This window comes from Brassica oleracea, chromosome C3, assembly GCF_000695525.1.
Source record: "Brassica oleracea var. oleracea cultivar TO1000 chromosome C3, BOL, whole genome shotgun sequence".
Classification (NCBI taxonomy): Eukaryota; Viridiplantae; Streptophyta; class Magnoliopsida; order Brassicales; family Brassicaceae; genus Brassica; species Brassica oleracea.
The window spans coordinates 20,435,909-20,455,917 of NC_027750.1; the positions used below are offsets into that span (position 1 = coordinate 20,435,909).

General features: G+C 35.0%; 4 protein-coding genes and 1 pseudogene across 5 annotated transcripts in view; 2 read left to right on the forward strand and 3 right to left on the reverse strand.

Annotated features, from left to right (window-relative positions):
- Positions 1-1,587: 1,587 nt before the first annotated feature.
- LOC106333562 lies at positions 1,588-3,039 on the reverse strand (annotated as a pseudogene).
- Positions 3,040-3,511: 472 nt separating this feature from the next.
- Positions 3,512-6,374, reverse strand: LOC106336379. 2 transcript variants are annotated; one of them, XM_013775197.1, is made up of 9 exons: positions 6,261-6,374; positions 6,016-6,085; positions 5,666-5,831; positions 5,010-5,572; positions 4,766-4,939; positions 4,570-4,686; positions 4,309-4,488; positions 4,198-4,244; positions 3,512-3,996 (listed from the first exon to the last, which is right to left on the reverse strand). In XM_013775197.1, exons 2-9 carry the CDS (start codon positions 6,061-6,063, stop codon positions 3,702-3,704), a joined length of 1,590 nt encoding a protein of 529 aa, XP_013630651.1. In that variant the 5' UTR covers positions 6,064-6,085; positions 6,261-6,374; the 3' UTR covers positions 3,512-3,701. The 2 variants fall into 2 exon arrangements, with proteins under 2 accessions (XP_013630651.1, XP_013630652.1); XM_013775198.1 differs by having other exon boundaries at positions 5,010-5,569; positions 6,261-6,373.
- A 3,106-nt stretch (positions 6,375-9,480) lies between these two features.
- LOC106333303 (uncharacterized isomerase BH0283-like) lies at positions 9,481-12,211 on the forward strand. The gene is made up of 7 exons (XM_013771764.1): positions 9,481-9,507; positions 9,593-9,799; positions 10,932-10,981; positions 11,144-11,423; positions 11,500-11,661; positions 11,759-11,842; positions 11,927-12,211. Exons 1-7 carry the CDS (start codon positions 9,481-9,483, stop codon positions 12,032-12,034), a joined length of 918 nt encoding a protein of 305 aa, XP_013627218.1. The 3' UTR covers positions 12,035-12,211.
- A 40-nt stretch (positions 12,212-12,251) lies between these two features.
- On the reverse strand, positions 12,252-13,768 carry LOC106330082 (probable small nuclear ribonucleoprotein Sm D1). Its single transcript, XM_013768638.1, has 3 exons — positions 13,633-13,768; positions 12,445-12,582; positions 12,252-12,328 (listed from the first exon to the last, which is right to left on the reverse strand). Exons 1-3 carry the CDS (start codon positions 13,766-13,768, stop codon positions 12,252-12,254), a joined length of 351 nt encoding a protein of 116 aa, XP_013624092.1.
- A 5,815-nt stretch (positions 13,769-19,583) lies between these two features.
- LOC106333348 (uncharacterized isomerase BH0283-like) overlaps positions 19,584-20,009 on the forward strand; it is a 6,675-nt gene continuing 6,249 nt past the window's right edge. Inside the window, exons 1-2 of the mRNA XM_013771802.1 lie at positions 19,584-19,639; positions 19,744-19,871. Coding sequence (XP_013627256.1) covers positions 19,607-19,639; positions 19,744-19,871 — 161 coding nt within the window. The 5' untranslated portion in view covers positions 19,584-19,606. The remainder of the gene's footprint in view (positions 19,640-19,743; positions 19,872-20,009) is intronic.

Below are 20,009 nucleotides of genomic sequence, written 5' to 3' on the forward strand. Positions count from 1 at the left end.
TTGCATTATAGAGCCATAGTTGAAGAATTTGCTGGCTCCGCATCTAGTTTTTTTATCTCGAGAGAAAAAGATGAAGATGATTTTTCCCGAAAAATAGTACAACTAGTATAACTAGTACAACTTGTAAACGTATCAATATCCAAATCAAATATTATTAAGAATATATTATTCATATATTTGACACATGCAGCCGGAGGAGATTAGACCAATATGTCTTATTGGTTCTACATCATCTTCTTTTATAGCATTTTCATATGCTGAAAACAATAAATAAAAGAAATTATAATGCCATTTCATAATTTCTCAAAGTCGTGTCATCGTTTTTTGGTGATAATGAACATGGTGATGACGCATAAGAAAATCACTTCTCAAATAACGTCTAGGTTATACTTAATATATTTATACTAGTTATACTCGTTTTAGTTGTACTAGTTGTACTAGTTGTACTAGTAATACTCTGCGTTCTTCTTTATCTTGAATCTCGTATGTAAAAGATGAAATTTGATTTTGGATAATATATAATTGACTAAATCTTTCTATGGGTTGATCGATTTGAGATAAGAAAGTGAAAATTAGTGGATGGTTGAAGAAAATTTTTGATTTTGTTTTATGGTGAAAGAACTAATAATGGAGAAGAAAAGGGGAAGAAGAAGAAACTTTAGGTTAAAGTTGGGTTGAATTTCGGGTTTGAAACCGGGTCGGATTCTGGGTAGGATAGTAATGACATAGGTTAGTAAATATGTTTAAGTCCTTAGGCTTTTTAGTTATTTTAGTTAGATTTCTATTTAAATTTAAATGTAAAAAAAAAGAAAAAAAAGATGGGTCTAAATCAGATTTTTTGGAATCCAAGTGGTCTATATACTAGCATTTGTTCCGATAAAAATCATGAAAAAGCAAAAAAATAAACGGTGTCGTTATAGTACCATTGTAAAAATTCTAGTATCAGTCTAAAAACAATTTCAATATTACCATTGTCAACTTAGAAAATCGAAAAAAAATTATGCTTGGTTAAATCGATGTCGTTGAGTTTCTCATCACTGATTTCATATGCGAACTAAAAATAGAAAAGGCAATTAACACAAGTACATAATAGTGATTGTTCGGCTCTATATCACAAAGTTGATAAATAAACTTAATATTAAGAGATTCATCAACATGTGCGATATATTCAACATTCCATCCTGGACAATGTCTTAACAATCCTCATGTATGCAAGAAACATAAAAAGATAATTAGTAATTTGATTACAAACTAGCAAGGCTTTGTTTGCTACTTCCAATAAGAGTAACAAAAATAAAATAAAAAATAATGAATAAAATGCTCAACGATCCAAGTTTTGCTCTATAAAGTGAAGAACAAACGTATTTTTGGTTCGTATCTGATTTCACTCAAGGTCCTTGGAGATAGGCAAGAGCTAAATGCAGTCGAGATAGCTGCTGCTTACTGGTTACTGTCGTTTGGCGTAGGATACTAAGTCAACTCTATAAACAAGCCAAAAGGTTTTGGCCCTTCTTTTAGATACCAACAAAAATAAGTCATCGTTAATGGTGTAATTTAAAATCTGAGTTTAGGATCAGTTCAAACTAGTTCTGAATCAAATGACAAAAACAAATCGACAAGAAGTAAACAAATGTAAAACAATAACAATTTTATATCCCACCTAAAACTCTGTTGGGGTGCATTTTATGAAAGACCAGATAAAATATTGGATCCAAAAGAGCAAAACTGGTTAATTAAAAAAAGTGCCATCAATCTTCCTCAAAGGTCACTCGAATTCGTGAATTCTCTTAGCCGATGTTAAAGTGTTGGATAGAAGCATCGCTATGGTCATTGGTCCTACACCACCAGGAACTGGTGTGATGGCTGATGCAACTTTGCAAGCCTCCTCATAGCAAACGTCTCCAACCAATCGACGGCCACGCGGAGCACTTGGATCCTTCAGTTCATAGTATATTAATGTCACACACTACATTGATTTAAACCGCCACGGTATAACTGCTTTGTTCACTAACCTCAATGTGATTAATCCCAACATCAATGACGACTGCTCCCGGTTTTATCCAGCTTCCTCTAACCATGTTTGGTTGCCCAGCCGCTGCGATTAGGATATCAGCTTCCCGTGCGATTTCTTCAGGGTTCTTGGTTTTTGAATGGATAGTGGTAACAGTTGCATCCTCATTCTACACAATTTACCAAAAAAAAATGTAACAAATTAATTATCAAATATCCAAATGAAAACAATAACAATACCAATATTATGCATCATCTTAATTACCTGCAGTAAGTGAGCAACTGGCATACCAACAATGTTACTCCTTCCGATAACAACAGCTCTTTTTCCTTCCATCTCAACGTTGTATCTGTGCAATAACTCGATGCATCCCCTTGGAGTACACGGAACAAAATCGGGTTCACGTCCCCGCATGGCAAGAAGTCCCATATTTTGTGGGTGAAATCCATCAACGTCTTTCTTTGGATTAATCGCTTTCAAAATGTTGTGTTCATTCAAATGCTGCATATACATATAGCATTCCGTTTGACGAAAATATTATGATGAAGATAAAAACAACAGGAATGAGAGGAAATATTGTACCGATGGTAGAGGCAACTGAACAAGGATTCCAGATATATTTCAACACATCTTCTTCGGAGGAATCTTCAGGTAGACAAACATCAACCGATTTGATCCCAGCAGATTCACAAGCTTTCTTTTTGTTCCTTACATAACTTGCGGAATCTTGTCTGTCCCCAACGAGGATTACAGCTAATCCAGGAACCACATGTATTGATGCATCCATTCTTGAAACTTCGATTTTGATTTCATCTGTAATACTTTTTGCCTCTTTGTTTCCATCAATACGGGTAAATCCAGTATCCGGAGAAGAAGAGGAGCGGATGGAGAGACTGCAGCCACGGATAGGTGGAGTGGTGTGTAAGCGGATTTGGTCGATGCATCTGCGGGGCATGAAAGCATTGTGGCGGATGCTAGGATGGACGAGAGGAGACGTCGAAACGGTTAACATCAAAGACGCCATTATAGACTGCTCAACTTAGGGTAATGAGAATAAGATATGAAGATCGTATAAACTAACAACGTAAGTCTCAAGCTATGTTTATGTTAAAAAGCAAATTATCCCTACAGTCCAATTCCCTTGGGGCTTAACAAAATATGAGATAATCATCCAAACATATAATATAATATAAAATGTTATAGAGCAAATCTCTTAGATATCACAAAAATTATAACAAAATAATATACAAAATAAAAAAAAAATCCTAAATAAGATTCACCAAATAGTAAAATGCTTAAATTACTTTAAACTCTAAACCGTTCCCTAATCCTACGCTACTCTCTGCATTATAAAATTTAAACCTTAATCAAAGAAGTCTTTTTAATTTTTAATAAATGTTATTTTAATTTGTGTTATGTTATTTTCTAAACAAAATATATTTTATTTATATTTAAGAATTTCACAATATTATATATATATATATATAGATTTTAACAGAATATAAGAGAATTATGCACAAGAAAAATTAAGCTGTTCTTGTTCCCCTTTTCACGTTATAGTTTGCTCTGCAAAGTGGATATAATAAACGTAAACCCAAAACCCCTTTCACGTCTCTTTTATTCTTAACGCCAGTTTATTTCTATAAAGAGACTGAATCTTCTTCTATGTAGGTAGATCCCAAAGCCCCATTTAGAGTTCTATCTCTTTGTCAAAGATGTCCCAGCCATCTTCCAGGAGCTCCTTACGTTCGTCCTCTTTTCCCTTGTTAACTGAAGCTTCTGCGCTCATGTTGTTGCCTGAGGCTTCAGGTGCTTCATAAGATAGGTCAAGAGGCTTCTCCAGCAACAAGCTCTTCATGGATGATACAGAAGAAGCAAGTTTACAGCTTGTCTGGCTTGAGGTGATTGATTGGCTCAACGGCACACCATTGTCGAATTTCTCTTTCAAGAGCCGGATGTCTTTACAGATCACATAGATTTCTCCTCTGCTCGAAAGGAAGAACCAAGAGAGCAAAGACATGTTAAGACCATCAATATTCAGATAAGACTCACCATAAGAGACTGAGCATGTACTCTAACAGCACAATAGATTAACAGATTCTAGAGTTCAAAAGTTGCTAAAAATGATCTTAATGCTTCACAAGGCGATAAATGTAACTTATTAGTGATGAGTTAGGAGGACTTACTGTAAAGAATCAACAATCCGACCACGATCCATAAGGAACTCTCGCAGCTGCAGACACATAACAAGATATGTTATAAGAAGTTGCAACTTCAAAATCATTCTATGATGTTACCTTGGAGTTTTCCTCAGCCTCCTTCTGTAGGAGCTTTGATTCTTGGACAACTTTATCCATGATTGCTTCTTGCTCAGCAAGTGCCTTTCGTGCAGAACCTTCTTTCTCTTGGATCTCTTTCTCAGCGGCATTTTTAATCTCCAGGGCTGCCGCTAGTCTCATTTCGAGAACTCCACGCATCTACAAGTAGAAAACAAACAACCAGCTAAGTCATCAAGCAAGGAATATTAGGATAACATAAAGGGTATGACTTGTACGGACCTCATCAAGAACAGAAAGAGACTTGTCTCGTTCTTCTGATAAGCTGAGCAAGCGATTCTCAAGCTCGTTAACTTCAGTGGCTAAAACTGACCTCTCCCCATAAACTTCTCCAGCATCCTGTGTACATTAAAAATGATTAATTACCCAATAAAAGTGTAAGCACATTAGCAAAGGCTTATCAGCTAAATGAAGTTACCATGTCGTTCCCCTCCTTGGCATGTGCCAGGATCTTCTTCAGGTCCTCAACCTTTTTAAGGGTATCAAAGCCTCCTCTAGTAGCGTCTTCCTTCACCTTCTCTGCATCCTTCTCTTGAAGCTCAACTTCTCTCATCAGATTCATAATCGATTCCATCACAATGAACAAAGTTTTCTACACAATAACAAAATACAAATAAGAAACGATATTACATAATTTCTCAAGGAAACACACCGAAACACACCTTGTTACTTTTGGCATCCTCAATGATCTGTTCGAGGTGATCGATTTTGCATCCCTGAGTTGATCTGCTAACACTAGAGCGAAAAGCACCAGCCAGCTCTGAATCACCATTTTCAACTTCCAAGGAAGTCTCTTCCACAAGAACTGAGCCACTCAACTCTGCATCACTCAATGAACCACTTGCAGCCTCTCCCAAATCATCTGAACACTTGGGATGTTTCAGAGTAGATTTGGAAGTGTCTGCTAAAGGACAAATCAGCTTATCCCCAACATGTTTTGGAACTGCGCTTGTGCTTGACTCTGCTTGATTACCTGTCAAGTGAAAATCAATACCTTCCCAACAATCACTAGTCAACTTCGTTCCCGACAAAGAGAAGCTAGGGGGAGCTGAGGAAATCACTCCAGACTCAATCCCGATCAGCGCTTTGCTCTGAATATCAACATCACCATTGGGCATCACTTTCAACAACTGGGTCCTTGTTTCTGACGAAGATACAGTTCCTGAAGAAGAGGAAGCACCAGTCTCTGAACCAGTCAACGCACCATTTGGCATATCACGTCCTACTGCATTTACAACCGCCATTTTCATCAGCATATAGAAAAAAATACAAAAGTAACTCAATCAAACTTTCAAATGTACCAAAAGGGTTTTAGTACCTTTGTTGTCTGGGACCTTCACTACTGGTGTCTTGTTGTTCTCAGGTAGTGTGGAACTATCATCAGGGAAAAACTTGGGAACAATCTCAGAGATAACAACAGCAGCAGCAAGATCAGCATCTTTAGGGTGCTCAATAGCAACAGCTTTTAAAATCCTCGCATCAATCTGCATCAATCATATTAAAAGTTGGTTTTAAAAAACAGAAACCAAAAGATGATCCACAATCTACAAGTTAATTAAACATCTAGGAGGACGTGAGATTTACTTGATCAATCGTAGCATAGTATATACAGAATCATCAAAATGAGATTTAAAAAAAAAAAAAAAAAGATGAGAGCTTTTTTTTTACCTGGGGGAATAACTCGGTGAGAGATCGAAAGACGATTTTGGAACCCATCAGTGAATTTATGAGATCAAATCTGCAATTATAAAGTTTATGTTTTTAGGGTTGGCAACGAAACAATAAAATTAAAAGGATGCGAGTGCTGATCAAAAGCAATATATCCCCATCTTTCTGGATTTATAATAGAGGCTGAAACTACGAGATTTTGAACAAGAATCCGAGAAAAAGGCAAAGAAGAAGATGAAACGGACCTTCCCAGATTTTGACAGAGCAAAAAGGACAACGGAAAAGGCGCAATTCGGATTGAGTCCTTTTTTATTTTATTTTTTTGAGAGTTGTGACGAGTTATTATTGAGAAGAAGACCGAACCCAAGTATAAGATTGGAGGTAACTTCGGCGGCTAAGAAACAGAGACAGAGGCTAGTTTCGTTATTTTCTCGCAAAATATAAGGGTATTTTTGTCAACTTATTTAATTAAGACCGACGTCGATTATTATTAGCGGAGGCCTAACTTGATGCGGGCTTCGGCCCATTTAATGTTTTTGGTGATTAATTTCTATTTCTTGTCGAAATAAAAAGTGGGAGAAGGGAACAACTTGTTAAAATAATTCTTCAGATAGTTATTTTTTTAGTTTTTGTCGCCAAAATAATTTTCAATAAAGAAATTGATCAAAATAGTCTTTTTTATTTTAAAATTTTTAATATTTATTTTTTACTTTTTAAAATTTGGAACCATATCTTCAAAACCACACTCCTTGACTCTAAACCCTAAAATCTAGATTAGTTAACTCTAATATATAAATGTATATTTACTCTTTAAAATTTTTTATTTTAATCATATTCCTCTTTGAGGATTATTTTTGTGACAAAAACTTAAAAAGGGTTATCCTAGAGAGTTTTTCATATATTAATTCTGGAATATTACAACATGTTTTCATAAACACGTGTCATCACTAGGATGATTCTTAGAATCCTTAAAAAAATTAATTTGGTCTATATAAATATAGATTATAATTTTTGTTAAACTAACTATCAAATTGGTTAGCAGTGTACAAAGAATATTTTCAATACTTTCATTAAATAAAAGCTACGGAATATCCTAATATATATGGCAATTAATGATTATGAATAATACATATTTGATAACAATTTTTGTATTCTCTCTCTTGTTTAATTTTATATTATTAAAAGAAATTAAAAATCACATAAAGCATATAATAAAAATTTTGGATTTTTTTATATGTTATATCTTGAATTTTTTTAAAACGACTATAAATTAATAAAAACGGTAAAAGTCCCACATTGAAATTGTTTATGATCAATGGTTTAACTCTTTTTTGTTCAATCAAGATACAGATGATCGTGAATCGTGTGAATATAAAGTGTCATTAATAGATATTCATATATATCATTTAAATTAAATTATAATATATATATATATATATATATATATATATTAATTTCAAAATTGCATTTAAAAATTATTGAGATCTTAATATTTTAATTTTGAAATTTTATATTGAAAAATCTCACATTAAAAGTTTTGTGATTACCGGTTTAAAATTTTATACAGTAAATATACAAATGTTAATTAAAAAACATATGAGTAGGAAGTGTCAATAATAAATATTTATATTAAAATATACTATATATCTATGTCAATATCACTAAAGTTTAATTATATACCATATCAAGTAAATAAAATAAATGTTTTGATTTATTTACCAAAAACATGACTATAAATAAACAAAATGTATTGATTTATGTGATTACTCTAATGTATATAGTTTTACGTATAGAAATTAATTTTTTAAATAGGCGGTTTCCAATATGTTATTTGATCCTCACAATCCCAGAAATACAATTTCTTCAAATCAAAGTGATTTTTAATATTGGAAGCACTATATATATATATATATATATATATATATATATATATATATATTATTTCATTCAGATTAAATAATTTAGTCTTGATTTTTATTCCTAAAAAGCTTTTAATGTAATATCATGACAAGATTGTAATCACCTTTTTTTAGTTTGTTCGAATGAGAGATTTGATCATTCATCTAATATTTGTTTCTCCCAATACTCTATCTAGCTATTATAATTGTAAGAATGAGTGATTTGAGCTATTTATTATAAGTTTTTTGGTTTATCGTTTAATAAATCAAACAGTTCTTAGTTTATACATAGTTTACATATAATAGAATGATAAAATATTTTATATATATTTTTATAGGTGTATTCTTAAGTAATCAAACCTCAAAAGCGTAGGTTAATAAAATAAGTAATTTGCTTTGTTGTTCTACAATTAGGTGATTTTTAGACCGGACTGGTGAATATATACTAGACATACATTTATATTTCGAGTCTACACTTATATTTTATAATAATTTGATATATTAGATTTTAACGATAACCTTTGAATAGAGTTTTCCGGTGATTTTCTTCAAAAATTTGATTCTTAGATATGTATCTGGAATGTAACTAATTTTTACCTATGTCCATCTTTTTTAAATTGACATTTATGTAATTCACTGAATTCACATCGGAAGTTAAAATATTAACCCTTAACCCTTATTAAAATGTATAGCAAGTTTTTTGTATCACAAAATAGCACTTTAAAATATTATTTATTAAAGAGCAAAAATACTATTTTAGCATTAACATATAATACATTTTGTATAAATAAATAATTCCAATATCTATTTAAAATAAATAAATAATAATACTCTTAATTCTATACCCTAGATCATAAACCTTAAACAATAACTCATAAAACCATATCCTTTAAATCTAAACTCTAGTTCCTAAACATGTAACCTTTAGGATATATGTGTATTTATATCTGAATGTTAATTTGTCATTTCTCTTTTTATATGCTATTTTTGGAACAAATACAAATTTTAGTGCTATCATATGACATTTTTAACAATGTATCATTATACATGCCTGTATATGTGTTCAAGATCATATTGATTTTGATATGAGAGATCAATAAGAATCAATGATGACGGATGTGTAACGACTGGTAAACTATGCATCTATAGCCTCACTTAGTTTTCAGTTTTCACTTAAGAGTAAAGAAGAGAATCATCCGAAAGAGGGTTGTTTCTTTTTCTTTTTATGCATCTATAGCCTCGATGTGTAACGACTGGCTAACTTTTGTTTCTTTTTAGGTGGAGATCTGTGGCGATGCATTTTTGGAACATAAATAATGGGTTGATGAGGGGAAGAAAACGTTACTTTACTCCTAAAACCAGGTATCAACCAGATTTAAAATGTTTTGAAGGCTATATAGGCCGAATCTTGCATGTTTTTTATAACAGAACTAAGCAGATTTGGATGCTCCTCTTTTCTTTAAAATATAGGCTACGTGATTCACGTTATTTCAAAAAGTTGTGTGAGTTGCTGAATATAAGTAAACGTTGAGAGAGATTCAGAATTCATAGCAAGCAGAGGAAGATCATGAAGAGGCCTGTGAAATACTTTGTGGTAATTGTATTCTCTTCTTCTTTTGGTTTGAGTCTCTTTCCAAAGCTTTCTTCTTTTCCATTTCCAAAGAATGTTTGCTAAACAGGTTGATGCATTCACTGAGTCAGCTTTCAAGGGGAACCAAGCAGCAGTTTGCTTTCTTGAAGAAGACCATGAGAAAGACGACTCTTGGCTTCAGTCTCTTGCTGCTGAGTTTGAACTTCCCTTGACATGTTTTCTTATTCCCATCACCGGCTCTGATTGTCTACATCCACGACGCTTTCATCTCCGGTGGTTCACCTCCAAAGCCGAGGTATGTCTTTCGAACATTTGAATGTATTCACACATGATTCCTATATGGATTATGGTTTTCAGTTTAGTAACTCTTATTAGGCATAACCCGCAGTCCATTATTTTAGAATTTTCAGCTATTATTCTTCTTCTTATATACTCCCTCTGTTTCATATTGAAAGTAGTTTTAGGAAAATGTTTTTGTTTCAAAATGTAATTAGTTTTTGTATTTCTAGGTAATTTTTACATTTATTGAATACAGTATGACCAATCAAATTAAATAGACTTATTTTTTATTGGTTAAATTATATCTAACCTATTTATTATAAAATACTTTTTAAAAACATAATAATTTTCTTAATCTTCGTATTTTTAGCCAAAACGGAGAAAGTATATATATATATTTGTGTTCTTTTAACCTAATGTAACCCAAAAAAAATACATCTTTCCTCCAAATAATTAAATCTCTTTTTTTCTCCTTGGACATAGCTAATTTGTAGCCAGTTTGTGAATCAAGTTAAATATATGTATGGGTTACTTTATTGTTTATGGTTTTCTACGTTATTTTTTCACATCCCTTATAATAATTTACAGTAAATTTTTTATAAATTAATAATGTTAAGACTATGATATTTTATTACTTTATAGAATTGTTAATTCACAAAAAAAAATTATTTAAGAATTGTATATTTTACTTTAGTGTGAAAATATAACAATACTTGATTTTACTGTATATGTATTGATAAAATTTTATAGAAATAAATTTTATGTTGTTTTTATTCGATTATTTTGATATATAAAAAGTATTTACATAATCAACTAATCATAGATGCATTTTTATAAAATGATAAAATGACATCAAAGTATTTTGAAGTGTTTAGAAAAATTAAAAAAAAAAATAAACTATACAATATATTTTAGATTTATATAAAAGTTATATACATTAATTATTAATTTATGTTTACATTGTGGCCATATATACTTAAATATTTTTTTTCAAAAATTTATTATCTTATTGATCTGTATTCTATTTTATACTATCTTAACTAGAGACTAGTACAATTTATCGTATTTAATAGTTTATCTAGTGTTTACTATAAAATCGACAGATGCTGGATGCAATTTGTTGAAAAAAGTTTAACTCTTCTTGACAGATGGATATATGTGGTCATGGAACATTAGCATCAGCTCATACTCTCTTTTTTTTTGAATTATACACAGTTTCCCCAAAGGCTTCTCAGGCCCAAGGGACTAATCTGTGTCGCTGCGGCCCGAATGTTAAATTTCGCAGTGGCCGGGAATCGAACCTAGGTGGCGGTACTCACAGCTGTGAACCCTTTACCACCAGAGCTAGACGCTCCGGTTAAAACGGTTTGGTTGGTTCGTCTGAGACTGTCGAGTTTTCTACTAACTCTGGGATTCTAACTGCTAAAAGGGTCGATGATTGTGAAGCCAAAGGATCTTTCTTGATCGAAGTTAACTTCCCTGTGATAACAACTTGTGAGTACAGCTCCAATGATTTCTCCATGTTCTCTAAAGCCTTGAACGGAGCTACCATTGTTGATGTCAGAGGAACTACAAAGGATAAACTCGTATTTCAACCGTTGAAGGGAGCTACTAAATCAACTTCAACAGATCAAATCATGGTTATGAAAACATATAACTTTGTAAGTTTGGCTGGTTTACCTATGTTCTAAGTGTTTCTTTCCCATCTGATTACAGGTTGTGCTTTCATCTTGGGAGTCAGTGGCTGAGTTGCAGCCAAGAACTGATGAAATCATGAAATGCCCCGGCAAAGTGATGATTGTTACAGCAGCTGCTCCTGAGGGATCTACTTATGATTTCTGCAGTCGACTCTTTGCTCCCAAGCTAGGGCTCAGTGAGGTTAAGAAACTAATCCTGCATTTTTCATGGGCAGAAGCTTTGAGCAACTCTCCAAATGTTAGCTTTACCTCTTTTACTCTGCTCTCTGGTCATTCAGGACTCTGCATGTGGAAGTGCACATTGTTCATTAGCACATTACTGGAGTCTCAAGATGAACAAATGTGATTTCATCGCCTACACGGTGACTGACTCCTCTCTCTGTAACTTGCTAGCAATTTAAGCACGCACCACACAGTTTAATGATTCAGCAAAAATGTTTGTGTAGGCTTCGCGTAGGAGTGGAGAACTGAAGGTTCATTACGATAAAGAGAAGCAGAGGGTCTTGCTCACTGGAAAAGCTGTGACTGTGATGAACGGCTGTGTCTTAGTTTAATCTTTTGACTTTGTCCAGATTCTTGGAAAAAGGTCAAAACCAATAATCTCGAACCTTTTGAGTCTTATCAGATTGTGTAATAAAGTAATGAACTCAGTAATAAACGAAAGTGATTGTTTCCGTGTTTGATTAGTTTGGCAATAACGTATCAAAGCTCAAAATCATGAAAATTTAAAAGATAACAAGACAGAACAAACATGGGATCACTGCAAAATGCTTAACGACCACCACGGCCGCCACGTCCACGACCTCTACCACGCCCGCCACGTCCACGACCACCTGGTGGAACTTTACCTGATACCAATGACAAAGAAAAAAAAAAAGATGATGAGAAGAGGAAAGCAATAAAACCAAAAGGCACGGTTAAGAATGAGTGCAGAAGTAGAGAAATAAAGATGCTTATATGTTACCTGCAGTTGGTTTTTTCGGTTTGATTCGTGGTGTGTCTTCGACCAGCAAAGTCTCGAGATTCAAGCTGTCTGGAAGAATATAGTAGCGAATGTTGTTTCCCCTGACACTTAAGTGGTCTAAGGCGACTGGATTCTTCCCTTTCAAAGTGAGTTTCACTGCTTAAGTGAGTGTTCATACTAGCATCTACACCTGCATTATATGTAGATATTAACCGCCTAGTGATGCTTGCTCCTAAACAAGATGACGGCAGAAGAAAACATTAACAGTAGAGACAAGTCAACTTGTATTGCTCAAGGAAACCAAGCAGTAGATGAGACAAGCCATATAGTAACTGTTCTACGAAAATTCAGAGATCATCTTCACAGGGAAAGAAAAAGAAGAGTGTTTGTACCGAAATCAGTGCTATGCGAGGGGTAGACAGATTTCGACTGTGGGATTAGGAGAAGTCTTCTTGTTAGATTAGAACTAGGTGGAGCCATTTTAAAGAGAGTAAAAAAGGGTTTAATGATTATGGTTGGACCCGGTGAAGGGATGCCTACGTACCCCAAATGTTCTAACAAATGATCGTCCCAAATTTTCGAGCCAACATCAAAATCCAGCAAGCCTTAGCAAGCATCACAGCCCCTAAGTACATTGTCTGATCTTGACGCTTCTGGTAGGAACCGATCATTTACTACTTTTGAAACTCTAACCACAACTCATCATCAATAGCATCTTGTACCTCCGAGTAGTTTCTCGATCACTTAACAAGTCTTTTGCAAGTACACTTGACTTCCAATCTCTTGTTCCGATGATTTCAACTCTTGGACCGCACAAACCTACTAAGACAATCAAGCTTAGTCAGTCTTGACAATTCCATTGTCATTTTCTTTATATCCAGACTTGCTTACACTTGCCACTTGCTATGTGTAAGTCTTACGCAGATTTTTCCGAATCTTTCCATGGAACTTCCAGTTTCAATTTCCCGGACCAGCTTGTCCATTACCTTGAAAATCTTAGAATCCGTCTAAGCATTCTCAACAGACGTTCCATTCGAATGTAAGTCTCTGTACTTCATATTCCAGCATCAGTGCCTTAGCCATTAGTCCTTAGGCTCTTCCATGGACGTCTTGTCCATACAGAGTTAAACTCATCAGCTCCTTGGCTCCATATCCGACATCATTGTCCTTGACAGTTCCTTGTCTTACTTAGACTTTTCCGAAGCATCCTTGGCTTTCTCGAGCCACTTGATTCAATCCTAACTCCAATCAGCTTATTACCCTTAAGCTTCAGAATACACTTCGTCAATCTTTCCCGTTTCTTCACTTCAGAATCCGGATCCATTGACTTAAAATAAACCTCTCGGTTGTTTCCAACACTTAGAAAAATTTATTGGATAACTCTCTCGAGTAATCCAGAACACCTTAAGCAATCCGATCATTCTCCAAATGATCTTAACTCAGACTTCATTCAACCAATCCAATCATTCATCAATGATCTTATCTCCGGTTTCTTTACAGTTAGACTTCTAACTTACATTTGCCCATTCAAAGTGTAAGTCCGACTTGATCACTCCCAAGATCAAGTCTCTCGTCGGTTATCCAATGCTCGCGCTTAGCATTTTCCGCGTCCGTTCGGTCTAGAAAAATCTTGTATCATCCTTCAAACTCTGTCCTAGAACCGTCATCGCTCTGATACCACTTGTAGGGCCCCGACCCGGTTTTCCTTACCACCAGTACGACCCCAGTTCGCTTCCCTCGACCAAACATGATCGATACCCGATTTTTCTCTAATTTAGGATTTTATTCCACTTTTCCTCTATGAGGTTCAGTTCAGTACACAGGGTAGTCTAATCCAACAACCAAGCAATCTACTAGTAATCGCAGCATTGTAAACATGTACCTTACTGCCCTGGTGCTTTGTTATCTGATAATCCATCCATACATCCTTCCTTGTTGTCTTCATGCCTCTCATCCGTCTTATCCAGCCAGTTCGATCAGATACTTAACCGAATCCCCTTGTTCCTTAGTCACTCAGCCAACCATCCCCACATGACCAAGTAAACAGGAGAGACGGCTTGGTCTCCAACCAGCCATCCAGAACAGACAGTTCACCAGCCTTGCTAGCGCTCCCGGACCAGTCTCTGATCGCCTCTCAATCAGTCAGTACATACTCGGCTCCACAGCCATCCTCCAGCATCCCAGCACACGTACAGATCTAAACTCTTCTTGATCCAACCAACAGATGACTTGATACCAATCGATCCATCAAGAACACACCACACGCACGACCAGTACACGGCTCAAGTCGCACAGACTAAGACAATAGTCCCTTTCTCAAGGCTTACGCATGGTCCCGCGGATAGTAACCGTCATATCCACCAGTATATACACCTCGAACCATCGTAATCCATTGCTCAGTACGCGGCTCACCTTTTACGACTCAGACTAAGCCGTACAAGCACCATTGCTCTCCGACGGTTGGGTTAGAACCCGATCGGTCCTTCTCCGCGAACTCAGTCTCTCTCTCGATCCGCGTTCTCTCTCTGTTCGTTTCTCTGTATCCCAGTCGCGATCCGATCGTGATCTGTTGAGACGGAGTCGCAGTGAAATAGACAGACCCATGGCTGCTAAATTGAAACTTCGATCAGCCTTCCGGCCATCTCTCTTTTCGTTCAGAATCACCCTCTCCCTCGGTTCTTTTCTCTCTGTTTGCTCTCCAGAACCGTGTCCCGAAGCCCCCGACCTTCTGATCCGCGGGATTTCAATTAAAAGGAGTTTGGGCGGTTACTTCTCGGCCTTAACCGCCCATAACCGTTTTACTCAACTGCTCCCGCACTTAATCCCATCAGTAACTTCTCTCGGGCGGTTTCTTATCAGTCCGTAACCGTCCTTGACGGTTTCCCCAGTAACTCCTGGCAGTTCCAACTACTCTATATAACCGCCTTAGCAGTACCAGAACTCAACTGTCCGTAAACTTAGCTAATCAGTTCATGTTCAGCTCAGTATATGTTCCCGTCAAAACGTATACCAGTCAGTCCCCACATTGACTAACGGATCTCGAATGATAAGTCCAACTGCCTTGTCTGAATCCGTCCAGATTAGTCCGACAAGCTCAACTGCTATGTTCGGACCGACAGTATCGTCTTAACCTGACCAGTACTATCCAGATGTAATGTCCAACATGTCTATCATGTCTGATCAGTCCGACCTTGGACTGATCCAGTTCAGACTGCGGGACGGGGATGCTACACTTTGCCCCCAACAAGGCCTATAAGATAATGGGCTCAGTCCATTTAAAAGGAGGTGACTAGGAAATCTTAAATCTCTTCGTTCTATAAATAAGGACTCACTCTTCATTTGAGAAGAATCTTTTTAGCCACTTTTTCACCCTTTCTCTATTTTTAGAGAGAGAAACACCTCTCCACATGCTTTCATCTAAGCACTTGTGATCCTGCGATTGTGTATGTGTTGCCAAATTCTAATAAAATTTTAAACGAATACAAACAAAATACAAGTTGGCAATACACAACGTTTTTAGTGCAAGTAGAGGAAACGAAATCTTTCCAGATTAGCATTGCCACCTTTATGCCAGCACATGACCTACATTTTTCACGTGTGATAAGTTACTCTAGATTCTAACGGTAGTTCTTCTCATCCTTTTGCAGTTTTGCTACAGTCCAGTGTAGTTTCCTAATTAACATGTTTTCTATGGATATTGACCTAATTCACTGTTAATTTTAGGTTTTATTCACAAAAAGGGATCTAAGGCATTTGCCTTTCAGTTTACACCTTACATACGGCTTGGGAGTGGACTTCATTGGATATTAGGTAATCTTATCAGGTTCACTTGATTGGATATTTATTGGTGGCTTTATCAAGACCTTATGATTTGTTCTTGGCCAATGAACGCTTGGATCAAATTCATCAACACATTATTCTCATGCCTCTAAGTTGGCCGGTGATGACAGAAATGTTTGGCCCCCGCTCTTAAATTCGATTAGGAGCCTTAGGTTTCACCTTAGGCTAGGATGGAAACGACTTGCACGTTCACGTCTGTTGTTGTCATCTCAGTTTTTTCCTTCTTCTAACTAGTCACAACAAGTTCTTCAAGGCAATATATTTTTCAGCGTAAGTATAACGTGGTCATTAGTTATTGAAAGGGGAGACCTCTGTTTTATCTACCCTCTTTGATTTTATCAACAGTAGCATCAACCATTACCTTAAAATTTCACATTCGATGGACTTCAAACGTATTTACAGATAAAATAATCAAGAAAACTCGTATTTGTTATTTGTGGAATTACCCGTACGTGCTTTTGACAAATCAGTACGTGGTATACGTGTACGTAAACATATTGTCATATGGCACACAAGAAAGGAGTTGTAACGGACTAACTTGAGTTAATTTTTCCATAGTTTTTTTGCAGATATATGTGTAACGTGTCCAATCATCCATGGCTAATGGGTTTATATGCTCGTTTTCCTGGTATGTGGAAACTGATGTATGTATACCCGCTTCCAGTATTTATAATTGTAATAGAAGGTTTTATTCTTCGACGAATTTATTCAAAGTAAAACACTTGTAGTCATGAAAATTGAGATGAATAAGTTGGATTTAGACTAAGTGTAGATGTGTTCAATGAGAATTTGGAACGATTCAAAATCAGGTTAAATGACGGTAAACCAATCATATACAAAGATCAGAGTATAAGTATGGAAAAAATGGGACCACAAAGCTAATTTAGGAAAATTCAGCTATTGAACACTGCATTATTATATGAAAGAAAGGTTAGGTCTGCGGGAAGCAGTTAGTGGCGGGGTGGTGACGCCCACACTATTGATGTCGCATTCCTTTCCTTTGTGTGTCAGGATATTGTCTAGCATTGGATGTCTAAGAATAGATTTAAGAAGGCATCAGATTGGATCATACAACAGACGATGATTTTTAAGTCGGATATCATTTATCAAGATGTGTCAATATGGTGGAGGGCGTAGATATCTTGGGTAGATTGAGCGAATTACCAGATAAATGGTACAACAAAATTCTTGGAATGGACTCGTTGACTCGTTTTCGAGCTAACATTGACTGTGAGAATTGTAGCGTTCGCATTAAAAGGAGAGAAGGAAAGTTGGTATTCCAAATAAATAAAGAAAAATGACGAAGCAATTTGAGCGTCCAGGACGGAGCTTATGAGAAAATACATATAAAACTTTGTAAATGATTGCCTATGTAACATTTAAAAATGGATCAAGCCAATCGTAGTTAGCTTACGAGAGAATTAAGTTACAAAATGAAATGGTTATGAGAGAATTTGGTTTTCTCGACATTTTTGGTAAAAAGTTGTATATGTATTTTTGTCTTAAGATGCTTCCTTGTTTATGTACGTGCTAGGCTGGGGTAAAAGTTTTATGAATAGGCCGATCTTAATTTCTCTTTTCTTTCTTTTTATTTCCTTACTTTCCTTTTTCTAAATAGGCCGATCTTAATTAAAAAAAGCTTTATGAAAAGTGATAAACTCATCTTCCACATGGATATGGTAATGATATCTTATCCCCATCTTTTAACTGTTAGTTTTTAATATTTTTGAGCGGTAGATTTTTGGTTTACATAGTCCATAATTATTTTCGTGGCCTTATTTAGCTACACGCTGGCAAATGAGTGGTGTAGGGAAGTTAGAATATACTAGTATATCGCACGGACCAGCTTTTGTTTGCATTTAAATTATTTTGTTTTAATCAAATGATAGTGTTTTATTTATTTTTATATCAAAACTAAATACTATTTTAGTCACATTTGGTAGCTGGATAAAATGGAGACCAGAAATTAGGCGTGTAATAGTTGAAGAAAAAAAATTAGAAGGATAAAACTTTTTTTTTGCCAACTGCTATTTTATTAAGACAGTTTTTTAAAGAATGGTAAAACAATTACGGTTTACAAAAAAAAAAATACAATTATTATGAATTTTCCAAAAAGAAGTACATCTATGGAAGCAACAATTTTGTTGATAACCCTTTTTTCAAAAAAAAAAAAATCAAATTGAAATTACATTTAGGTAATTAGAATTTAAAAGGTTAAATAATAATTTATTTTTTTAATGAAATATTATTATATTATATTATATTTATATTTTTTATTTATTTTTGAAATTTATTTACGGATCAAATCGGATATCCGTGAAAATTCTAAATTTTTTTGGATATCCGAGACACCAAATATCCGGGTGGCTACAGATCGAATCAACACTAATACCTCCAAATACCTGAATATTCGATACGTGCCACCCCTATTTACGGATACAATTTGAACAAAAATAAATATTGATTTAGAATTATAACTATATTTTAGGAGATTAAAAACCAAAAAAAAAAACCTAAAACCGAATTGATATCGAAATTAAATAGATTTAATATTTCTTTATTAGAAAATAACAAAACTAATAATCACATTCCGCGCAAGGCGCGGATTACTACCTGGTATATATATATATATATATGTATATGTACTTTTAGAACTCCAAAACTAAAACGGCTCATGGAGACATCTCCACTCCATAGTTTACTCCAAATATGGAGTATGAACAAACAATAAAAAATCACTCTATTTATGGAATAATCATTCTTTTGTTTCTTCGTTACTGTATTTACACTCCATTTTGCAGTAAATTATCGAGTGGGGATGGAGATGCCCTAAAATAGAATAAAAGTGGATGTGAAGTAAGAAATGCTCCAACCCAACTTCGTATCTCACTCCGTAATAGAGTTTACTATATTTATAGAGTAATCTATTTTTTGTTTGTTCATTATTTTATTATGGAGTGGAAATAAAGTGGGGTTGTAGCATTTTTACTCAATATCCATTTTTACTCTATTTTAGAAGAAAAAATGAAATTTTACATCGGAGATGCTCTTACGTCTCTTTTGTTTATTTTCTTCCGAAACTATGATTTTAGGTCTCTCTTATATTGTTTGTTTATGTTTACTTGGCATTCACAAAATTCTTTTAATAAAGAAACAGAAAATGATATTAAAAACATGTTTCTCGTGTAAACGCAAACGCAGAACTTGACTCTAAAACAATCAAGGTCTTATTTCTACATTTATGTTCTGGTATATATAACTGTGTGCGAAAGTTGTAAAGAGGCAGATATCAAAAGAAAGAAGAAGAGGTGTGGCCATAAATATGATCATGAAGAAGCCTGTGAACTACTTTGTGGTAACTGATCTATCTTCTTCTTCTTTGTATTTTTTCTCTCTCTCTTTCTAATAAGGTGATAATGTTTTTTAAGCTTCTCAAGATTGATGATGGTTGATAAACAGGTTGATGCATTCACTGACTCAGCCTTCAAAGGGAACCCAGCAGTAGTGTGCTTTCTTGATGGGGAGAACAAGAGAGACGACTCTTGGCTTCAGTCCCTCGCCGCTGAGTTCAACCTTCCCATGACTTGTTTTTGTTGGGGAAAGACACACGGCGCAGCGGAATGTCACGGTCGTGTTCCCCTGACCTTGTGCGAACCTGTGAGGAAAATACTTCGACGATGGCAAGATATCAAAGTTGCGATAACTAAATGAGACACACAATTTTT